The sequence below is a fragment of the Gymnoscopelus braueri genome (assembly GCF_963280865.1).
Source record: "Gymnoscopelus braueri genome assembly, chromosome: 18".
In the NCBI taxonomy this organism is placed as follows: Eukaryota; Metazoa; Chordata; class Actinopteri; order Myctophiformes; family Myctophidae; genus Gymnoscopelus; species Gymnoscopelus braueri.
Window position 1 is genome coordinate 12,981,143 of NC_137618.1, and position 23,904 is coordinate 13,005,046.

Here is a 23,904-nt window from a genome sequence, read left to right on the forward strand (position 1 = left end):
CCTCTTGACGAGAATTTTCAGCTGGGCGCTAGAAGTTATATAGAGGCTATACCATACACAGTGAAGTATAGGCCTATATACATCGTATAGTAGCAGTATTGTCGAATATAGCCGATTAGTCTAAATTAGACGGAAATGGACGATCTACAAGCTCACAACGCATAGCGATGCAAAGCACTGTGAGCTTGTAGATCTGCTATTTCAGGTGTAGCACATGGACCTTGGATGGACCTTAATTTAAGCAATAGGGAGATGCATTTAATGAAGTTTTAACCCATTGAAACTGGGAAAGCATCTGTGTCATTTTAGATTTTTGCGTTGGCCAATCCAAAGTAGCAGATACAAGCTCACAGTGTGTCACTTCGTGCCGTGCTGTGAGCTTGTACATCTGCTATTTTTTATTTTTTATTTTTTATTTTTTAATCTTGAAAGTGTGAGAAATACTGATTTGGAAGGCATTTGTAGAATCAGGTCTTAATGAAGTTTTAAAGCGGGCCGCAGTTATCTTTGCCAACCATGAAATTGCTAAAGTAAAACCAACCCCACATTGACGACCACCTGTTTCAGCTGTGATTGAGACCCGGGAAAGGAGGAGGCCGTAAAAAGGTTTAATCCGGCTCATATAATGTGTTCAACATATAATGTGTTCAACACTCTGTTATCAGCAGTAGAGGACAGCATCTAAGTACATTTACTTGAGTACTTCAGTCATTTTTTTGAGTATCTGTACTTTACCCGAGTATTTGTATTTTTGGATATGACTTTCACTCTGCTATTACATTTATAGACAAATATTGTACGTTTGACTCCATTTAAGGGAAAAGGTAAGCTACAATATGAATTAACGTGAGCCCTATTTTAAACATAGGCCTATAGTGAAAATAGTTAATAATAGTCTACAAGCTGACACTGTGTTGCAATGTGATGTGTTGTGAGCTTGTAGATCTGCTATTTTCACCATTATTGATATTTTTTGTAATTTGTACTTTTGAATACTTGAGTAGTTCTAAAAGCAAGTATTCCAGTACTTTAACTCAAGTACAAATTTTACTGGGCAACTTTTACTTAGTAATATTTGACCAGTAGTATCTATACTTTGACTCAAGTAGCCTATTGGGGCTGAGTACTTTGTCCACCACTGTTTAAAGCCAGCATTTGGTATAAACGTGGACATGCTAAAGCAATTTATGAAAGAAACTAGCCAACCTAGGCTACTTAAAACAGGTTAACTGGACTATGTGTTCTTAATTGACGTTATAGAGTTCAACGGCACCCACACAGTAGCACCTATATGTGAAAATGAAAAAGTCCGCCTTGTAATGGTAGCCTACCACGAAAAGCAAATAAATGCAGTTTGAGAAGTTTATTTGTGAATAAAGAGATGTCTGATTGGGTGATTCCACAAACTATACTGCATTCTTGGTGGCTTTTTTGGGTCATCATTTACATTATTATAAAATATTTGCCCTGTGGGCCTATAGCAGTGCTTTTCAACCTTTTCAAGCCATGACCCCCCAAAATAATCATATTTGAACTGGGGACCCGCCAGATAAATATTGTGAAAATAGCAGATCTACAAGCTCATAACTTGTGCTTGTAGATCGGCTATTTTCAAATGTTTTGCCTCTTTCTTATATCATTGACAATTTGGCTGATGTTTGACCAGTTTTTACAGTATAGTTTGTTGATTACTTTTGATGCAGTAATGGTAAAACACAAATTAAAAAAAGGTATTAAAAAGGTCTTGAAAGTTCTAAATTGTCACTTGCACTGTCGTTTGGGGACCCCCCCAAAATCATGTGGGGACCCCCCTGGGTTAAGGGTCCCGACCCACAGGTTGAGAACCACTGGCTTAATAGGTCAAAGCTGAAGGAAAGCGTGTGCGCACACAAGTACACAATCGACTCAAGCCCATGCTAAATTAACTGGTATAAAATCCCACACGTAGGAAAAGATCTGCGCAAGTGAGGAATGTTAGATTGGCTTCACTTATTTGCATTTCTCAGATTTTTCAATTGAACTCTCCCTCAGTCCTCGACTTGTCTAAAGGCTAATAAAGATGTTATATGACCTGTCAACTCGAAAGGGGGAAAAAAAGCCATTCAGTGAGAGAATTCTTCAAAAACCACATAATAATCCGACCGCAGAGACTCGCTTCTTTTTCAATGACGCGTCAAACGGAGCCGCCAGGAAACTGGCTGCTAATAAGATGGACCTCGGAGACCCGAGAGAACCCGTTGCTTTTCAATCAGCGGCACCCCCTTAAAACGGGGGTCTTCAACAGGGGGTCCGGGACCCCTAGGGGGGTCACCAAATCTTTGTGTGATAGGATTTATTTTTTATTTTTTACACTAACCACTTGAACCTCAACATCCCTATTTTGAGGAGAACATTAGCGAAAATAGCAGATCTACAAGCTCACAATGAGAGGTGTTGTGAGCCTGTAGATCTGCTATTTTTGGCAAAGAGGTTTGGTGTAGATGGAAAAAGAGCAGACCAAGTGCAGTGTGAAAGGTCAAGTTTAAGCCAAGTAGGCTATTGACGGTTTGAAGTGGTTAAATGTCTGAAAGTGCACATTCACATGAATCCAACTCGACAGTGATGACAAACAAGTCTATGAAGCCATCTATATAATCTATGAAAACACAATTTAATATTATATAGTGGGGGTCCCTGCTTCATCTCTCTCTCAGCTAAGGGGCCCTGGAAAGCGTTGAAGACCCCTGCCTTAAAACAGTCCCGCGTTTCAAACTCCCAAGAAAGACAGGACCACGGCTCGGGGCCCCAAGACGGGCCTCATGTAACTCAGTCATGCTTCTCAAGCTTTTTCACGTCAAGGACCCCCGGATTCATATGCTATTTGACCACGGACCCCCATCTGAAAATATGTTGTGCCAGGGGGACAAGATCAAAATTATTCCAAGTTTTTCCAAAATGTTTTCAAGATATTTTGAAAATAGCCAGTATACGCAGTAACGCAGGGTTAAAGTGGTTAAACTGATTTTGATGCACTAATTTTGCTATAGGGACCCCCCATGGAACCCCCTCAAGGATTACTGGGGGTCCCCGGACCCCACTTTGAGAACCACTGTTTTCACAAAGTAAACATAGACTCATATAGATCAATGATTTGATTCTTTGCTGTGTTTATAGGCAGTGTTGTACAGTAATTAAGTAGGCTACATTTACTCACTGTACTGTTTTGAGTTATTTTTTACTTAAGTGGAATATTTCCACTTAAGTAAAAAATAAATTTTCAGTAGTCTACTTTTACTTGGAGATAAAAGGTAGATTTGAATTATTATTACAAAACACACCTTAACCCACTTCAGCAGTATATATATATTTCGGCCATTTGAAAATAGCATGACTACAAGCTCACAATAGTATGATGCAACGCATTGTGAGCTTGTAGATCAGCTATTTACAAAATATTTTTTATACATTTTGAACTTGTGAAATGGGGCATTCTATTCTGCACAATGAGTACTTTTACTTTCGGTACTTTAAGTATATTTTGATGCCGATACTTTTGTACTTTTACTTCTGCTTGTAACAGCCCAGAGTATAATCTACATTGCAGTATTGATACTTTTACTTAAATAAAACATGTGAGTACTTCTTCCATCACTGTTTATTAGGCCTATACCGCCGTGGATAGGCTGACTGACTGACACACTGTCTAACGTTTGCAGGGTCTTCGTCGCAAGACGGCGTCGCTTTGCCGAAAAGAACAGATCTACAAGCAAACAACACCCAAGACGTGTTGGTATAGCTTTTAGATTTTTTTTTTCCGGCCACAGACATTTTTGGCCACAGACCTTTTCGGAAGGTCATGTCCACCACAGTGTTCGGAAATGGGAGATTATACTTATTTTAGGCCTGCAATTACACATTTGACCAAAAAATTAAGGCGCAATGAATTATGATTTACACCATTATGTTAGATGGAATAATGTGTATATTTTTGTAAAACTTCATGAGTGATAATTATGTAGGATAAATAAACATTAGGCCTACTACTGGGTGTAAACTTGAGATATTGAACCCATGGTGTATAAGGTCACATCAATGCACTCTTATAGCTTATAGCCTATTGCTTATAAATTAAAGCTTCACTAGACCAGGAATTCATTAAGTGTTTTCTTCGTGTTTCTAAAGAAGCATAAATGAAATAAAAAAAAAACCTGCACAGCTGCTGTGTGCGTCTCAATTAAGCTCCAAATAAAGCTAGCGATGTAGAGGTGAAAAGTCACCTCCTGTCTGTTAATACAGACTGTATTAACAGACAGGAGGTGACTGTATTATACAGTGGTTCTCAACCTGTGGGTCGGGACCCCCAGAGATCCCCAGTTCAAATATGATTATTTTGGGGGGTCACGGCCTGAAAAGGTTGAGAACCACTGTGTTATTGAAATCATTCCTTTCGCCTTTGGATTGTGTCTGCATGCCGCGCGCATTGAATCACTCTCCAAAGACAAATAAATTATATAGGTTCTGATTTTGGAATGTTTGAGATAAATTATGAACACAAATATAATGTATTTTAACTCCAATGTGTATGGGCTAAATTAATTCAAATGACAATTTGGTAAACCAATAGAGCAGAACGTAATAATTCAATTAGGCTATAATATGTTTTTTACTCGTTAGGCAATTAATACAGTAAATTGAGTCAAGCTGCTAAAATAATGTTCGTTGAAAATGTCTTTGTTAGTATATTATTTTAGCAGCTTGGCTCAATTTACTTTTATGTACTGTATATTTAAATTAAATAAATATTGGCCACGTTTACGCGCGTCATTCCTATACTTTAGGCCTATACACTCCCAGGAAAATCCTTGATTAGACTGTTTTCCACTTCTATTTGACAGCATTTTTTTTTTAAATAGCAGATCAACAAGCTCACAAAGCCTGGCTTTGTGAGAATTTTTGCCTCTTTCTTATATTATTTGACAATTTGGCTAATGTTTGACCAGTGTTTAGGCCTGTATAGTTTGTTGATTACTTTTGATAACAGTAATAGTCTTATTTTTTTTGTTTTTAAGGTCTTAAAAGTCCTTAAATTGTCACTTCACTGTCATCTGGAGACCCCCCGAAAATCATGTGGGGACCGCCCTGAGGATCCCGACCCACAGGTTGAGAACCACTGTCGCGTAGCCTTCATGCATACAATGTAGGCCTACATAATACCATATAGACATGGCCCCTGTTCTCCCCGTGGATCTCACTGACATCTTGTTGTGAAAGGTCAGTGTGCATTAACACACTGTTTCCCAAACAGTGGGTCGGGACACATGTTTGGGTCGTAGACCAATTTTTATGGGTCACGAGAAAATAACCCCCTTTTTTATTCATATTTAAAAATACATATATTATTTCAAAAGATTTAAAAGAAAGGTTTAAACAAAACAAAAAAAAAAATCACAACTTTCCATCAATTAAAAAGGTATGAGGTATTTCATTAATAATAATAAATAAATAAAAAACGAATAATTGCCATGAATAAATAAAAACATGTTTAAGGAGTAGTGAAAATAGCAGATCTACAAGCTCACAACGCGGCGCGAAGCAACGTGTTGTGTGCTTGTAGATCTGCTATTTTCACTAGTTTGGGTCCCGGGCAAACGTCTAATTTATTGCGCAATAACCTTAGTTATAAACTGCTCTCTGCAAAGGGCAATATAATAATAGCAGAAAATATAGCAGAATATTTGCATTGCAAATACTGTAGCCTGTTATTGATAGATTACATGCTGATTTGCTGTTAATTAAGCGTGGAATTGAACAATATAGCCTATAGGCGGTGTAGAATAATATTCTGAGATATTGCACCAGGGCCACTCTACAGGCCTGTATGTCAAATTATGGTTGGAATCAACCTCGTATACCTTCTTAGCTTAACCCCCAAAAGTAAACAGTCGAATAACTCGAATTGCTTTACAGTTATCTCTTAAAGCAAATGAGATTGTTATATTTTCAGTATTCCCATTATTATTCCAATTATTATTAGTAGTATTAGTACTAGCATTACTATTAGGCCTACTATTACTATTATTATTATTATTACTACTATCATTATTATTTATTATTAGGCTACTATTACCTGTATTATTATTATTCATACATATCTTCAATATAATCCAAGCATGATGATGAGTCGAGAACTTTTTTTAAAGCGATTATTTGTAACTCAAATCTTTGCTTCTGGGGGACAAAATATTTTGAGATGGGGGGGTCCGCGGCCAAACAACACATATCAATTTCATGTCAAGGGGGTTCCTTGACATGAAAAAAAAAGTTTGAGATCCACTGTTAGCCTATATATCAAAACATTTTTTTTCCAGAAAACCATTAGGATTTTAGAAGACAATTTAGAAGATTTGTAGAATCGGCCTCAGCAGGTCTCATAATGAGTTAAATGAAAACGCATGTTAGTTTGGCGCACTGACTGACCCGGGTCGATATCCAGACAGGCCGGGTCCGCCGAGCCGTCTGTGGCATCCAGGCTCTCCATAGACAACTCCAGCTCCTTCTCGTCCTCCCAGCAGCCGCGCAGCTTTCTCTTCTTGTTCGAGCCGATCAGGGCTTCCACGGAGAACGCGTGGGCTCTGGAGCTCAGAGCTGCGGCAGAGCGTCTCCTGTCAGTCATTATCTTCTCTCTTCAACGGGACAAAATCCACCCGATCGGGGGGGGGAAAGGACGGAAGGAAGGAGGAAAAGCACCCCAAAAAAAAACACAACAAAACTCCCCTCGTCCACGCGTCCACGAGCAGCAGCAACAAAACACAACAGATCGAAGAATACGTCACTGTTTTATTACAGCCGGGGACCGAAACTCACCAAAAAAGAAAGTGTCCAAAGTAGTAATCCCACAACTTGTGACTAGAATCAGCGGTGTTGCGATCTTCTTCTTCTGAGCTTGGTGTTGTCGTGTTCCATCCCGGTGACGCACGGGAACGTGTCGCTCATCAGACAGTGTTTTTTTAACTTGTCCCAGTCCGGCCCTGGTTTTGATGCTTTGCCCTGATGTCGCCCTGTTTTTTTGTCCCGATCAGATCGTCCCCCCTTGTCTTTCTTTTCCTCTCCCTGACTGTCCCTCTCTCTCTGACTTGATGTCTGATTGATACTCACTTCTGGAGAACTTTTTTGCAGCACAGGATCATGAGGGCCAGCCCCCTCCTGTCAAACCCCGGCGCTGTCCAATGAGGCGCGGGGAAAGCGAGAGAAGCCAAAATGTATCGTCCAATGGCTGACGAGGGAAACATGCTCGCCCTGATGGTCTGTCTGGATGGATGGAAGACTAAACCCTAAACTGGACTCTGCTGCTGCTTGGGCCAATCCAGCGTTAAATGAACTGACTCGGGAGAAAAGTTGATGGAAAAATGCCCCCCCATGCAGAAGAACTATAATATATTTGATATATATAGTTGTATTGTGTTTTTTTTATTATGAACTGCAAGTCTGAGGAGCCCTGGCAAATATATTTCACCCTTTTACTGTAAAGCATTTTCTAAGATGTGACAATAAAGTATTTCTGATTCTGATTCTGATTATCACCTCACCGTGAATGACTCGGCCTGAATTAAAAACACAACCTGGGCCATCCGCAAAATGCAGCCTTATTGTATAATTGATGTATAATAATAATCCTATAAGATAACTTTGTCATTGTGTGGATTTGTCGCTTGTCCATGTTGTTGGATAAAATAAAATAGCACCGTCACATATACCGTCCACGCCATAGGCCTGGGCTGGCTTGGTGGCATTTGGAGCTCAAGGTCTCCAACGTGCATAAGGGCTCCATCGTGCGCCACGCCGGGGGACCTGTTGGCCCCCAAACTCCATGGCCCCATATTTACCGGTTTATAAAGGGTTATAGGACATTGCATTGTGAACGTCCAGCAATAATGTTATCGTTGTCCTTGCATCAAGTAAAGCGCTGGCGTTTCATACAATTATCGGGGTTAATTTAAAGGAGTATAGTTCACCCCAAAAATGACGTATTTTCTATCAATTACACACCCCATGAAGCCTTGACTTGTTTGTTTTTGTCCCATTCCTGATCCAGTAATTTGATGTCTCCTACTGACTGATCAAGTTAGATCAACTGACTTAAGTTATTGGCTCAGGAATGCAACAAAAACAAAAACATCGGCATGAATTCAAGGCTTCATGGGGTGTAGTGTAATTGATAGAAAATAAGTCATATTTTTGGGTGAACTATACTCCTTTAACTCCGAGAGTGTACAAATGGAACCAAATGGTGTCCATTTGGTTACCATATACATTCTTGGAGTAATATGGATAAAAATGAACACTCAGCAGTGGAGATTATTTAACCGTGCGAAGGCCGTTGAAGGCATCATTAGGGATTGGGGGGAAAAGTGGCATTATTACAGTGCCACCCAACAACAGCTGAGAAGCCATGCAAAGCCCCGAAACACGACAGGTGGCCCGATCATCAACACCACATTATTTGGTTGAAGGGGACAAAAAAGGGTCCAGAAAGTCTATCAAGTGCCATACACTTGAATCAAGTGTATGGCAAGTGACTTGATAGACTTTCATTTGCAATGTTTTCCAGCCTTACATGCATTGGTTGCATGCATGGCTGGAAAACGTTGCGAAGGCCGATAGTCGTTTAGTTCTCAACCTTTTAAGGCCGAGACCCCCCAAAACAATCATATTTGAGCGTTGCCAGGCCTTGTGAGCTTGTAGATCGGCTATTTTCACTATTTTTGCCTCTTTCTTATATTATTTGACAATTTGGCCAATTTTTAATCAAGTATTTAAAAGATTTTAAAAATCATTGAATTGTCACTTATACTTTACTGTCATCAGGGGACCCCCCAAATAATCATGTCGGGACCCACAGGTTGAGAACCACTGGTTTATCTTATACGCTTCAAGGGAGCGCGTTTTCTCCAGTTTAGCGACGGGCCCGTCAGTGTGAGGGTCTGGGTCAGGTCTGTGTGCGTGTTGGGACAACAGCGTCCTCCAGACCCAGAGCGTTGGTTTATGGGCTACATCTGGAGTTTAATATAAATATGGCCTCATCATAACAGCCGGACACACGCAACCGTCTCCAAACACACATTACGTTTTTGTAGGGGAAATATAATTATTCTATTACACCAAGATAATAATAATAATAATATTACAATTATTATTAATAATAATAATACTGGAACCATAATATAATATATATATATATATATATATATATATATATATATATATATATATATATATATATATATATATATATACATATACATATACATATACATATACATATATATATATATATATATCAATAAATAGCAAATAACATTTTGCATTTAACTTGAAAATAAGATTTTGTAATCTATGAGGTAATTGACAAAATATTCTCAAATTTTACAAATAGATTTACATAAACTACTAATAAACGCTTATAACCGGTTAAGTGCATTATTAATAATATTAATAATAATAATGAACACGCTATTCTAGCTTATTGGGTCAAACGTGCAACAATCTGATAGGCTACCCAACACAAATTCAATAGCGAGAAAAGTTGAGCTATATATTTTTAATGAGTGCAGTAAAAATCCTCGATGTTTTGATTGATTGATTGAATACTTGAAGACAGAAACAGCAGGAGGTATACAGTCAAACATTTGAGCTAAAAGGATAACACACACAACTAACAAACTCTGAGATAAATGCATGTGTACATTCTCAGAGTTAACCCATTAAGACCAGCGGCCGATTCTAGAAACGTCTTCTAAATCCAACGTTGTTATATCAGTGTTTCTCAAACTTTTTCATGTCAAGGATATCTCAACATATTTTGTTCCAGGGACCCCCCAGAAGCAAAGATTTGAGTTAAAAATGTTGTTTCAAAAATATATATACGTATTCAAAGATTTGCACACATTTTCAAGATTTTTCAAAAATAGCAAATCTACAAGCTCATCATAGCAGTGCCGCGCTATATTGTAGAAATTATATTTTTGAATAGCCAAAGTATAAAATAATGGTTACATTACGCACGCTTACAGCTCAAATCGAAAATGACACAGATGCGTAACTGGATTGAATGGGTTTTTAATTAACAGTCATATTGTTGATATTTGATGCATTAGTCATTGCAATAAAGTCGATTGGAATTTCCTCACAAACCTTTTAAAATACCAGATAATAGTCTGAATTACATTTTGTGTGCGAGTCCTTGCCGCATTTATTATTTGTAATAAAACAGTAATTATAATAACCTATATATAGACACAAATTGACTGCGATTTTTGACAGTTTCCAGGCTAAACAAGCACACTAATCTCAATCAATCTGCTCCATCCATATTGTGACGAAGCGTTTCTAATAGTTTCCTGTTGTCCGCCGCATGTGCACAACGGCTGGACAACTAACCCTCAATTCTTTCCAAGCATATGAAACAAGACATTTGTTTTGGAGAATGATTTCTATACGCACAGTGATTGGACACAATCACACAAAAGAAACGAAAATAGATGCATTCAGTTTTTTTTTTTAATTAATTAATTAATGCATTTATTATAATTATTATCTCTTTCGAAAAAATGGCAAATTAAGAATAATTGTATAGGAACAAACGCTCCTCCAGACCCGTGCATTTCGTGTTACCGAAAAGATGTGAACTTTGCACATAATTTAACGCAGCAGATCAGATCAGGAAAGCGCGTCTGAGGTGCGTCTAGTTCACCAACTCGTGTGCAATAGTAAAAAAAACACTGCGAATTTCTCACAGCAAAATCTATAGCTATATAGGACGACTACAGTCCTATATATATTAACCCCGGATCGTAAATAAATGGACACTTATTGGTCAGTTTCTACACCAACACCGCGGTAAAGCATCTGTTCATTTTAGATGTTAGTGTTGGCTATTCAAAAATAGCAGATATACAAGCTCACAGCGCTTCACTTCGTGCCGCGCTGCGAGCTTGTATAAGCCTATACATCTGCTATTTTTGAAAAATCTTGTAAGTGTGTGAGAACTACTAAACTGGGCATTTGTAGTAGGCTATCGGCCTCAGGTCTTAATGGGTTAAAGAGCTGTGTGTGTGTGTGTGTGTGTGTGTGTGTGTGTGTGTGTGTGTGTGTGTGTGTGTGTGTGTGTGTGTGTGTGTGTGTGTGTGTGTGTGTGTGTGTGTGTGTGCGCGCGTGCGTGTGCGTGTGCGTGTGTGTGTGTGCGCGTGTGTGCGCACGCGCGCGCGCAGTGTGCTAATGTCAACTGGCAAGTAGCCTACCAGTGGACAAAGTAGTAGGCTAAACTTAATCTCAGTACTTGAGTCAAAGTATATAGGCCGCCGCCTACTCCTGGGGAATTATTACTCAACTACAATTGAAACCAATTACAAAGTAAAAATTATGAAATTAATTTCATAAAAATACAAGCATTTCCAGAATTTTCCAAAAAAATATAAATAATAGTGAAAATAGCAGATCTACAAGCTCACAATACATCACATCTTGCTTAATAGGCTGTGAGCTTGTAGATCTGCTGTTTTCCACTATATTTTAAATAAGGGTGAAAGTTATAATAATCCAAAAATACAAATAGCTCAAGTAGGAAGTAGGCTACAGATACAAAAAAAATGTAGGCTATTTCATACACTCAAGTAAATGTAGGCCTGCTCGCACCACTGCCAAGTGCCAACATGTGAAGGTTGTTGGAGGAAACGGTGAAATGCACGGTTAATATTCAATTAGTAAAACGCACCCATTTGAACCTGTGACCCCGGGGGGAGAGGGGGGGGGGGGCATCACGCACTAAAGCATCCATCCCTATGGCAGCTAATTGAACTGAGAGTAGAAGTAAAAGTACTGAAATTTGGAAATACTCCAGTAAAGTAAAACATACCTATAAAAATTGTACTTAAGTACTTGAGTACTTAGTTACTTTACACCACTGCAAATGGGTAAATTAACAAACAATGAGGCGAGGAGTGTATAGCCTATTCTCACAGCAGTCTCACGGCCTACAATAATACTGAAAGCCTCATCCGCAATGTAGCCTATGGCTAATTTATACTCCGTCGTACAACGGTGTCATTTGCCAAAAGGATCGGTTCTCTTCGGTAGAGCGACACCGTATAAGGAGAATAAATTAGCCTATTTAATCATTTATTTTATGCTATGCTATTTAAAACTATAGGCCTGTAAGTTACTGTCTGTAACACATGCAGAAACCAGACCAAATGTGTGACAAGAAATGTTATGAAATCGAATTATTCTGTATAGACTATAGGTAGAATCTGAGCTCTTGTAACAGAAAATGTACATTTAAACCCATGCCAAACTGCATGTTTAAATGTCCAAATTTGATGTTTCGTACTTTTTTAATGAGGGCAAATTGTTTTGGGCATAGCAATCATTAATTGATTCCTAACTGTTAGGCTAACGGCAAACTTAATAACGGTACACGGAAGGACATTTTAGCCCAAACTTCCCGTCTTTGATTGCGATTATAGACCTATTTTAGACTGTGTGAATATAATATATAATAATATATAATAATATATATAAAAGTACAAAAGTATCGGCATCAAAATGTAATCAAAGTACCAAAAGTAAAAGTAGGCTACTCATTATGCAGAATGCAGAAAGAGTGTTCAAAATGTATACTTTTGAAAATAGCCGAAGTAGCCTATATAGGGAAGTGGTTAATGCATGTGTTGTAATAACAATCAAAATATAAAAAGTAATAGTAGGCTAACTAAAGGTTTTCAAATAATTGTAGTGGAGTACAAGTATAATATTTTCCTCTTAGGTAGTGGAGTATAAGTAAAAGTACTGAAAACTGGAAATACTAAAGTAAAGTAAAAAAAATACCTCAAAATTGTACTTAAGTACGTACAGTACTTGAGTAAATGTACTTAGTTACTTTACACCACTGCAGAACGGTTTCGTGTAGACTAGGTAACAGTATAGGCTATTTCTTCCACTTTTGTCGTCTCATCGCGTAACGGTTTAGTTCGCGACCGGTTTCCTCTCTTCTCGCAAAATTAAATGAAATAAATCTAACAGTCAATAAAGCATTGAGCTTTGGGACTCCATATGGAGCGGATAAAAGTGTTTTACTGTTTCTCTGAAGTATAGGAGGTGTGTGTGTGTGTGTGTGTGTGTGTGTGTGTGTGTGTGTGTGTGTATGTGTGTGTGTGTGTGTGTGTGTGTGTGAGAGAGAGAGGGGGGGGGGGGGGGGGCACACAGAATTGGTTTCTCGCTCCGGGCGATGGAAGACTGATGTTTGGGATGAGTTATATACCAGGGGTGTAAAGTAACTAAGTACTTCTACTCCACTACATCTCAGAGGCAAATATTGTACTTTTACTCCATTGCAATTATTTGAAAACTTTTGTAGATTTTGATTATTATTACAAAACATACATTAACCACTTCAGCCCTTCGGCCATTTTCAAAAGATTTGTATACATTTGAAAACTTGTGAAATGGGACATTCTGCATAATGAGTACTTTCTACTTTAGGTACTTTAAGTACATTTTGATACAATAGGCCTATTTTTGTACTTTTACTCGAGTACATTTTGAATTCCGGACTTTTAATTGTAACAGAGTATTTCTACATCGTAGTATTACTATTGATGCTTTTACTCGAGTAAAATGTTTTAGTACTTTTTCCACCACTGTATGCGACACTCCCTTTAGCTCAGTCCTGACCAGGTATAGACAGTAAGTGCTGTAAAGTACAATAAAGTACTCAAAACCTATAGCCTACTTTGTTTAAAAGTAAACTACTTGAAAGTGACCCAGGTAAAAGTTAGTCACCCACAAGAAAACCACTTGAGTCAAAGTCAGCTCACATTGAACGCAGGCATAGCCTATCTGGTGTTAAAATGTAAGAATATAATACACACAGAGCGAATAGTCCATTTGGTTATTATGATGATGAGAGACTGTCTGACAATACGGTAATAGCATATTATTTTTTTATTTTTTTATTGTCCTTCTTTCTTTCCAAGTAGGCCTACCGAGGTGTCCATGCAGTGTTAAGTAAAAATATATATATATATAAATATAAAAATGATATATATAAAATCACACCCAGTGCAGTGTGAGTAAGCGGTACCTACGTGGGAACTGGTTTTCAGGCGGTACTACTCTATTTGATGTGTGGACGCTGGCATTCAGGTGGTAATACTGTATTTAATGGGCGCTGGTATTAAGGCGGCACTAATCTATTTGATGAGTGTGCTGACTGCATTGGGCCCATGTGTGTGTGTGTGTGTGTGTGTGTGTGTGTTTAAGTGCAGCATGTGTTGCACTGTCTCCTGTTTGTGTTTAATTAGTGTAATTGGTTGCATGTTTTGCATCTTTTTGTTGCAATCAGCTGCAGCTGTTTATGGCGTGCTCATACATACTACTGTATTGATGTGTAGGCGCTGGTTCAGGTGGTACCAGCCAATAGAAACACAGAGGGGGCGGGGCTTCAGCAATTACAGGCTGTCCCTATTGGCCGTCTAAGAGCCCCTACCAAGTTTGGGAAGTTTAGCATGCTGTGAACTGGAGTTATGGCTGTTTAAAGGCCAGCCAATAGGAACACATAGGGGGCGGGTCTTAAGCAATTACAGGCTGTCCCTATTGGCCATCTAAGAGCACTTACCAAGTTTGGGAAGTTTAGCATGCAGTGAACTGGAGTTATGGCTGTTTAAAGCCCAGCCAATAGGAACACAGAGGGGGTTGGGCTTAAGCAATTGCAGGCTGTCCCTATTGGCCGTCTAAGAGCACCTAACAAGTTTGGGAAGTTTAGCATGCTGGGAACTGGAGTTATGGCTGTTTAAAGCTCAGCCAATGGGAACACAGAGGGCGTGGGGCTTAAGCAATTGCAGGCTGTCCCTATTGGCCGTCTAAGAGCACCTAACAAGTTTGGGAAGTTTAGCATGCTAGGAACTGGAGTTATGGCTGTTTAAAGCCCAGCCAATAGGTACACAGAGGGGGCGGCGCAGTGGTGCGCCTGTGGCACAGAGGGGCCCCTGTGTGTGTGTGCGTGCCCACGTGCGTTATGGACTAAATCTATAGGAGTAGTAGCAAAAAGTGTGTTTTGAAGAAAACACAAAATGGCCGAAAATGTAAACAGGGGCCTATATGGAGAGTTGCGTCATGATTCAATCAAAATATAAAATATTTTGATTGTACAACCTACGGTTCAAGAGTTATAGGCCAAAACATGTAGTGGGCTGTTGTAGCGCCACTATGAGACCGATTTGGGGTGGCATTTCTTCTTTGGCCAAGTGGGAATTTGCATGCAAAGTTTCACAGCAATCAGACGCTGCATTCATGATTTGCAACATTTTATGCAAAACAGGCTACTCCAATCTTGGAAGCCAATCAAAATGGAATATGAAAGATCTGACAGATATGACTTGATCATATGACTATAGAGATGGTGTGTAGCGATTTGCGTGAGGTTTGGACAAAATCTGTAGGAGTAATAATAGGCTATTCAAAAAAAGTGTTTCACAAAGATCTGCCTCCTGGTGGCGCTATATTAGGCCGATGTGAAACATTTGGAGCAGAGGCTGTACAAAAGGATTAGACAATTCTCCACCTACCCTCTTTCATTAGACAACATACCTGAACACCATACTTGAATCCATCAGATGACCTCACCATATGACGGCGCTATGACGCTATATAACACTGTAAATCGTTTCATGGATATAAAGCTATATCATAACGACAGAGCAAACCTGGGCGATTTAGATATCATATCATATTGTATATTACAATATCATATGAGCAGGACAATTGGATGTCTGAAGTCTTGAGGTGCCAAGCTATTAAGCATTGTCGAGCAATACCCTGAAGTAGTGGCTTAAACGTTTGAGCTGTCATCTAGAATCCTAGGATACCTCACCCAACTCATTAACAGCCTTCTTTCATACACTGGCTTTACAGAATTCCAGCAGAATTATAGAACTCAGGAACCGCAACAAGGGAACAACAACCAGGGAACCCCTGCCTTGCCAGGTGCTGTTGGACAACAGCAGCAACAACAGCAACAACAACAACAGAAGTTCTTTCCACAACAACTACAAATCATGAACAAACAGCAGCAACAGCCGCTCGTTCAGGAGGGCGCTGTCGGACAACAAATCCAAATCACGAACCAACAGCAGCAGCAACAGCAGCAGCATCAACAGCCGGACGTTCCACAGGGTGATGGCGACTGTCGCTGCTGCCAGGGGCGACAGTCAGTTGTTCCACAGCAAATCCATATGCTGGACCAAGAGCAGCAGCAACAGTCGTTTGTTCCACAACAAATCCAAATGCAGGACCAAGAGCAGCAGCAACAGTCGTTTGTTCCACAGGGTACTGTTGGACAACGAATCCTATTACTGAACCAACAGCAGCAGCCAGGACAGGGTGCTGTCGGACACCAATTCCAAATCCTGGACCAACAGCAGCAGCCAGGACAGGGTGCTGTCGGACACCAAATCCTGGACCAACAGCAGCAGCCTGCCAGGACTGTCGACTGTCGCTGCTGCCAGCAACGACAGTCGGTCGTTCCACACCAAATCCAAATGCTGGACCAACAGCAGCAGCGACAGTCGGTCGTTCAACAAATCCAAATCCGGAACCAACAGCAGCAGCAGCCAAAATGACCAAGGGTAATGTGCCCAGCTTCCAGGGGCAAGAAACACAAGGACTATCTATTTCTGCTTTGTTAACAGTTCTGCAATATGCATTATGTTCCCAGTAAAACTTGAAATACATTTCAAATGTTCAATTCTTGTTTATTTTGTTAGTTTAATATTCTTTTTAATGGTTGCTTTCCTTATCCTGTTTGCTATGTATGGCCGTTTTGTTTGTTTGCATAAATCATTTCAATAACAATAAAGCAACTTTGCTAACTTTTTGTTTTCCCGTTACATTAACATGTTAAGTTCCTTTTACTTTTAATAAGAAATCCAACCTCAACAAGCTTCAAGACAATTACTGTAAAAGCCTAGTCCTAGCGATTGTATGCATGCAGCATGCACTACCTTTGCCAGCTGGGATGGAAGGTAACTAAGTACATTTCACATAACATATGTACTGTACCTAAAGATGTAAATTCTAAGTACTTCCACCACTGTTTGACAGGGGGTTCTTCCAGTCGGCATTCTCAGAGTCGGTTAAGTGTTCTGAGCTTGGACAGGATGGTTTTGTTGAATCTCTCGACTTGCGCGTTGCCCTGTGGATGACATGGTGTTGTGTGGAATCCATGGACGCCACAGAGCTTCTGTAACTAGAAGAACACCTGGTTCTCAAACTCTCTTCTCAAATGATGGATCTTTGCTGGGAAGCCAAACTTCAGGGGGTGAAATCATTAAGACTTGTTCAGCCACAGTTTTATCGGACTTCTATTTTTGTTGCATATAGGGGCCTGAGCAAAACCTGCAAAATGGTCCATCACGATAAACATGTATTCATATTTATTTGGCAAGTTTCAAGGTGCAGAAAATCTATTGACACACAGTCACACGCCAACTCAAATGGTGCTCTGGTCACCTGTTTGGTCGTTTCCTCTAGGCATTCACAGGTGTGTCACAGAGAGTGTAGCTATATCCTTTGCATGAGGGCCATTGCAATTACAACTTAGGCATTTAGTAGACACTTTCATCTAGAGCGACTTACAACTTGAACCCATTAAAACCGGGAAATCATCCTTGTCATTTTAGCTATATACTGTATCCACAAGTTTCCTAGGGCGTTGTGGGCATCACTTCCTGTCGATTTGATCAGGTATCAGGGATCAAATCGACAGGAAGTGATGCCCACAACGCCCTAGGAAACTTGTGGATAGCAACATAAGTTTTATGATTTTTATTAGTGGTTTAGAACAGTGGTTTAGAACAGTGGTTCTCAAAAATAGCAGATATACAAGCTCACAGCACGTCACTTTGTGCCGTGCTGCGAGCTTGTACATCCGCTATTTTTGAACATTTTTTGAAAAAAAGTCCCTGGCACAGAACATTTTCAGATGAGGGTCCGCGGCCAAATGCATATCAGTTGGGGGGTCCTTGGCACGAAAGTTTGAGAACTACTGATTTAGAAGACATTTGTAGAATGAGGCTCAGGTCTTAATGGGCGGCAGTTGAATGGCTAGCAGGGACAGATTTGGGCTAAAGATGAACTGTATCTAGACTACACCCGTGCCATTGAGAAATGGCAATTCAAATGATTTAAAGCTAATATTCAGGAGTACAACTTACATATTTACAGTTGTTTGTGCGATTTGCAATAATGAATGAAACAGCTTGGGCTAAAATCGTTCTATATTTAGACTGAGAATTTCAGGGCTATACGAGAGCTTGGCAGAGGCTGCAATGTTGAAATCAAGTGTAGTGCTCACTGGGTACGTCCTCCCAAAACCTACTGCAACAAAGTACTTGAACTAAGGTACTGTACACCAGTGGTTCTCAAACTTTTTCATGTCAAGGACCCCCAAATTGACACTTATTAGTCTGCGGACCCCCATTTGAAAAGATATGCCAGGGACCCCCATAAGAGAAGATTTTTACGTGATTCTCAATCATTGTAATTTAAGGACCCCCCCAGTTTGACATGCATTAGAGGCTACGGACCCCCATTTAATGGCATTTCTATCTCTGGGACCCCAATTCATATTGTAAAATCAATGTTAATTTAACTCTGAGTGTACAAATGGAACGGTTCCATTTGTACACAGAGTTACAGACCCATAAGGGTCCATTTGGTTCCTATAAATCATTTAGCTGGGGACCCCCTGGTATCCCCTCAAGTACCCCTGGGGGTCCGCGGACCCCACTTTGAGAACCAATGCTGTACACCACTGGGAATAGACAGCTCATCCATGGGATAACAATTGAGCTTAATTAAATCTTTATGCAGGGAATGGGAAAATACCCACATTTACTTACACCGGTACGGAAAAGCGAATCCCCGCCAGCAATCAGGTTATGAATGATCGACACTACAGGCCCATTGCCTGTCCTTTGGTGTGTGTAGAGGCAGCTACTCGCACACAATCTCAAAGTAGTAACATCTCACTTTAATAAACCCGTTTTAATATTTAAACACACAGCATCCACACTGGCACATGCCAATTTGCATACTAAAGACTACATCCAAACATACGCACATACTAAAGACTACATCCAAACATACGCACAGTATACACATGCTGCATAATGCACTGATACACAGAGAGAGTAGATCCATGCACACAGCACCTGCAAGCACCTCAAGGGATGTGGATATGTACATACTTGCTTTACCTTCTACTTAATATTGTTGCCATTATATCCGGTGTGTAGAGGAAGCTACTCACACACACACACACACACACACACTCGCAATGCAACACCCCATACACCTCGGGATCCAGATGTGATGTCTTTGACATCTATGGGTTATAAAGTGTACAAGTTGGGGTTACATGTTAGATCTATATGCACACTAAGCAGACGTGTATCTGCAAATACATTAAGAAAATCACAAGAATTATTCCTTTCTTTCCCTGATAGCATTTTTCCATTAATCGTGTAACGGTTTGATGAAAAAGGTTTTGCTGCAAGTCTCATTATTAAAATGTTCAAATCTGCGCATCAGAATGGTTCAGTCACAGACGCGCTTTTATAAGCCCATTTCATTTAACGGCACCAAACATCATCACCGTCTCATTTAGCCACCAGAAACATGCATTTCTCCAATTGGATTGCCATAACTCTGCAGTCCTAATACGACGGCATGTTTTATTGCTTAATATTATATTATATATGTTCTGTCGGGCCGCTTATGGCACCATAAATAGTAGGCAACGAGGGAAGAAATAAACTACGCTTGGACGCCGTCGGACGAGTCCGTTCCCAGGTAAACACGGCTGTGGAAAAATCCCACTCATGTCCAGCTGAGAGGAACAGATGATTTGCTCCATTAGCGGGGACAGGGGGGTCGGGTTGGGGTGTTGGGAGGTGGGGTGGGGGGGATGAACCGTGACCCAGCGGGTGATGACGAAAATATTATCCTTAGTGGAATGGAAGAGTAGGAGGGTGTGTTTCATGCATGTATACCGTGTGGCCAACAGGTTTTCAAAGTGGGGGCCAATTGCAAAGGAGAGGAAAATGAAGGAAAAAAGTCCTAAAAGTCTGTGTGTGTGTGTGTCTGTGCAAGGCTAATCTCGGAAACCGCTGGACCGATCAGCGGCAAACCTTTCGTGTACACTCCCAGTAGGACAAGGAAGACACTCCACCACAATTTTCTAATTGGTTTCATGCAGGCACTATACCAGGCTGCTTTACGTTTTGGCCTATGCGTGTAGCTCTTGAATCAAAAGTCATACAATCAAAGTAAATTTGATGCAACTTCACATATAGGCCATGGCCATTTCTGCCATTTCCCTCAAAACACACCGTGGGTTATTATAGATTTTTTCCTAAACTCACAAATCGGTATACATCATCTCTGGAGTCATGTGATAAACATGTATCATTCAGATATGTCATATTCGATTGGCTGATTGCCTTCCAAAGTTTGCAGGAGAGGCGTATTAAAAAATAAATCCAAAAATCATGAATCCATTGTTCGATTGACCCCAAATTTGAATCTCAGATTGAAGGGCTTCTAAATGCAGAGCCAAAAGCAATTTCACTCACAGTACACCCATAGGGTAACCACAAATGCAACAAATGTTTGTTGCAGAAACACCAAATATATGTAATATGCCACAATGTAACTGAAACTGGCTGTGACTAGTTTCCTAGTTGTAAATGGGCCATTTATGCTTTGATTCTTTATATTTAAAGCCATTTCGCAATAGGGGGGCCACTGCGCAGTTAGAGGCTATGGCTAATTGGGGGTCCTTGGAAAAGATTGGGAATCCCTGGTGCAGTCTACAATAAATGTGAATGATTGCGCTAGTCCATGGAATATTGTAATACACACAATACATCATAAAGCATCTCATCACACGTGTGTGTGTCTATGAGTGTGAGTGTGTGTGTGTGTGTGTGTGTGTGTGTGTGTGTGTGCGTGTGCGTGTGTGTGGAAGCTCGCATGTGTAGGTTACTTTTTCAACATGTTAATTTAACTGTAAAAATGTTACCAAATGCATCCATTTGTACACTGTCAGAGTTATAACTGGATACATTAACACTCAGGATTTTGCATGTTAGGTCTGTACGTGCGTGCTTGTGTGTGTGTGTGTTCTTAAGTACTGTCCAAGGATGACAGTGAGGTTGAGTTGAACCCAGTGGTCCATCCACCGTCTGTGGAGTAGAACCCACATCTGAGGCAGCCACGCTCCTGCTACTGGCCTCACAGCGGGCAGCTCGCCACCGCCCCAATGACGGGAAATAGGCCCTGTGTGTGTGTGTGTGTGTGTGTGCGCACGCACGTGTGAGAGTCAGAGAAAAAGAATAACAAAGACAGAGAGAAGGCAGTAATATGCGAGTATGCGTTGTGTGTGTTAATGTGCGTATCTATGTCTCTTATGTGGTCCATGAGAAGGTGATAAAGTCTGTTTTGTGTGTGTGTGTGTGTAAAAAAACATCAGCAGCAAAAGTGTGAAAGTATGTCCCCGGAAACGACTTTGAGAACCACTGCTCTAGCCCACTAATACCTGGAACGCATCTGTGTCACTTAAGATTTCTTTGGCTATTCAAAAATAGCAGATATACAAGCTCATAGCGCGGCACCGAGTGCCGCGCTATGAGCTTGTAGATCTGCTATTTTTGAAAAATCTTGAAAAAAAATGTTTCAGATTTTTTTCCAAAAACTGTTTTAGATTTAGATTTTTTTAAAGAATCGCCTCAGGTCTTAATGGGCTAGACTGACTGACGCAACTGCTTCTCTATTTAGACCCACTTTCCTCAGCCTCTCTCAGCTCAGTCCCACTCGACGGCGGACTTCTTTCAGCACCGGGGAGGCCAGTTCCCGGGCCCTGCGCGTCCCCTGAGCCAACAGCCTCTCCAGGTGGCCCCTGTCGGCCGTCAGCCTCTCTATCTCCTCCCTGATGGGCCTCAGTCTCTGGATCACCGCCTCGCACACCAGGTCCTTGTAGGCCCCCGTGTCCAGCCCGGCCGCCTGCCCCAGCGCCTCCTCCACGGTGATCGCCGCCGTGGCGGCGTGGATGGTGATCAGGTTGGACACGCCGGGGCGCGCCTCGGGGTCGAAGGTCACCTCGGAGGTGAAGTCGGTGACGGCGCGCCGGATCTTGAGGGCGATGTCGTCGGGCGAGTCGGTGAGGCTGATGGTGGCCATCTTCTGTGTGTCCGACTTGGACATCTTGGAGGTGGGGTCACGCAGGGATTTGACCTTGCGTGTGGCGCCTGTGGAGAGAAGAGGAACAAAAATTCATCCGGACGGTTCACACGGAGATTTGTCATTGAACATTGGAATCACAAGAGAAAAACGTACACGGTAAAATCCTCTGTCCATTTTGGTTACATTTGTACACTCTCAGAGTTACATTAACTCTCAGAATTTTACAGTGTAGCTCAGGGTTGAGGCAGATACAATGTACTTTTGGGGCGGCCGTAGCTGAGTGGACAAAGAGGCCGTCTGGGAATCAGAAGGTTGCCGGTTCATCCCTACTATGAAAAATAACTCATAAATTAGTGTTCTGTGCAGAGAAACAACCCCCCCTCCCCCCCCCCCCCCTTCTCTCCCCATCCTGTTCCCTGGTATGAATGAGTGTCTTGTCTGTTGTTTGTCCTGTTTGTTTATTTTATTATTATTTTGTATGTCTCACGTTTAAAATTTACATTGATTACTGTATCTATTTTACTGTTTGTTCTGTTGTGCTGTGTCTTGTTTAATTGTTGTTTTGTATTTGTTTTGTCATTTGTTTTTATTTTATTGACATGATGCCCTTGTTTAATTTCTGAAAAAAAACAATAAAGAGATTTGTAAAAAAAAAAGAAGGTTGCCGGTTCGACCCTTAGCTCACGGTCACCTAATATGTGTCGAAGTGTCCCTGAGCAAGATTTTGTAGTTTGTTTTCCCATTCAGGGTAAAAACTAAAGGCAGGCTAGAGTAATGGGTTATTAGATGTACAGTAAGTGTGCCCACAGCCATGGGTGTGCCAATGTGCAAAGCATAGAAATATTGACACCTAAATGTTAGAATTAAGTGTTTATTAATTTGATTAGCTGCAGCTGTGCTGCTGACATCACTGACATGTTTTTAGCCTGCTGTACCTTTTAACCTGAATCGAAAAAAAAACCCCTACAAAATCAGCCTAGGGGTTTCATCTGCCTTTAACCCCTAGGAGGTCCCCCCCGTGCACTCATCATAGCAGCAGCATCAGCGGGGAACATACTCCTATTCCCTTACTCATAATGGCATGACCGTGGCCGTCATTCATTCTTATAATCACCACTTTCTGGCAGGTCTGCAGCTCGTGATACATCCTTTGCTGTATTAACATTATTAACTCTTTAAGACCTGAGAACGCATCTGTGTGTCATTTTTAGATTTCGTTGGGCTATTCAAAAATAGAGTGCCGCGCTATGAGCCGCGCTATGAGCTTGTAGATCTGCTATTTTTGAAAAATCGTGAAAAATGTTGTGCAAATCTTTGAATATATATATATTTAAAGCGAGCATTTCTAGCTAAAATGTTATTGCTTCTGGGGATTCTACAAATGTCTTCTAAATCAGTTTAAAACAGTTTTCTGAAACACTTATGTTGCTATAATATTAATGTCAGTGTCAGAGCCCCACAACGATATGTATTTGGCTGTGGACCCCCATCTAAAAAAATAATAATTCCAGGGACCCCCAGAAGCAAAGATTTGAGTTAAAAACAATTGCTTTATAGATATATATTCAAAGATTTGCAAAAAAAAAACACGATTTAAAAAAAAAATAGCAGATCTACAAGCTCATAGCG

General features: G+C 40.6%; 2 protein-coding genes across 3 annotated transcripts in view; both read right to left on the reverse strand.

Moving 5' to 3' along the window:
* tbx15 (T-box transcription factor 15) overlaps nt 1–7,094 on the reverse strand; it is a 52,198-nt gene extending 45,104 nt beyond the window's left edge. For both annotated transcript variants that reach the window (XM_080413129.1, XM_080413128.1), the window contains exon 1: nt 6,457–7,094. In XM_080413129.1, the coding sequence (XP_080269255.1) occupies nt 6,457–6,652 (196 nt within the window). In that variant the 5' untranslated portion in view covers nt 6,653–7,094. The remainder of the gene's footprint in view (nt 1–6,456) is intronic.
* A 14,789-nt stretch (nt 7,095–21,883) lies between these two features.
* wars2 (tryptophanyl tRNA synthetase 2, mitochondrial) overlaps nt 21,884–23,904 on the reverse strand; it is a 33,647-nt gene continuing 31,626 nt past the window's right edge. The window contains exon 7 of the mRNA XM_080456658.1: nt 21,884–22,340. Within this exon, the coding sequence (XP_080312784.1) occupies nt 21,892–22,340 (449 nt within the window). The 3' untranslated portion in view covers nt 21,884–21,891. The remainder of the gene's footprint in view (nt 22,341–23,904) is intronic.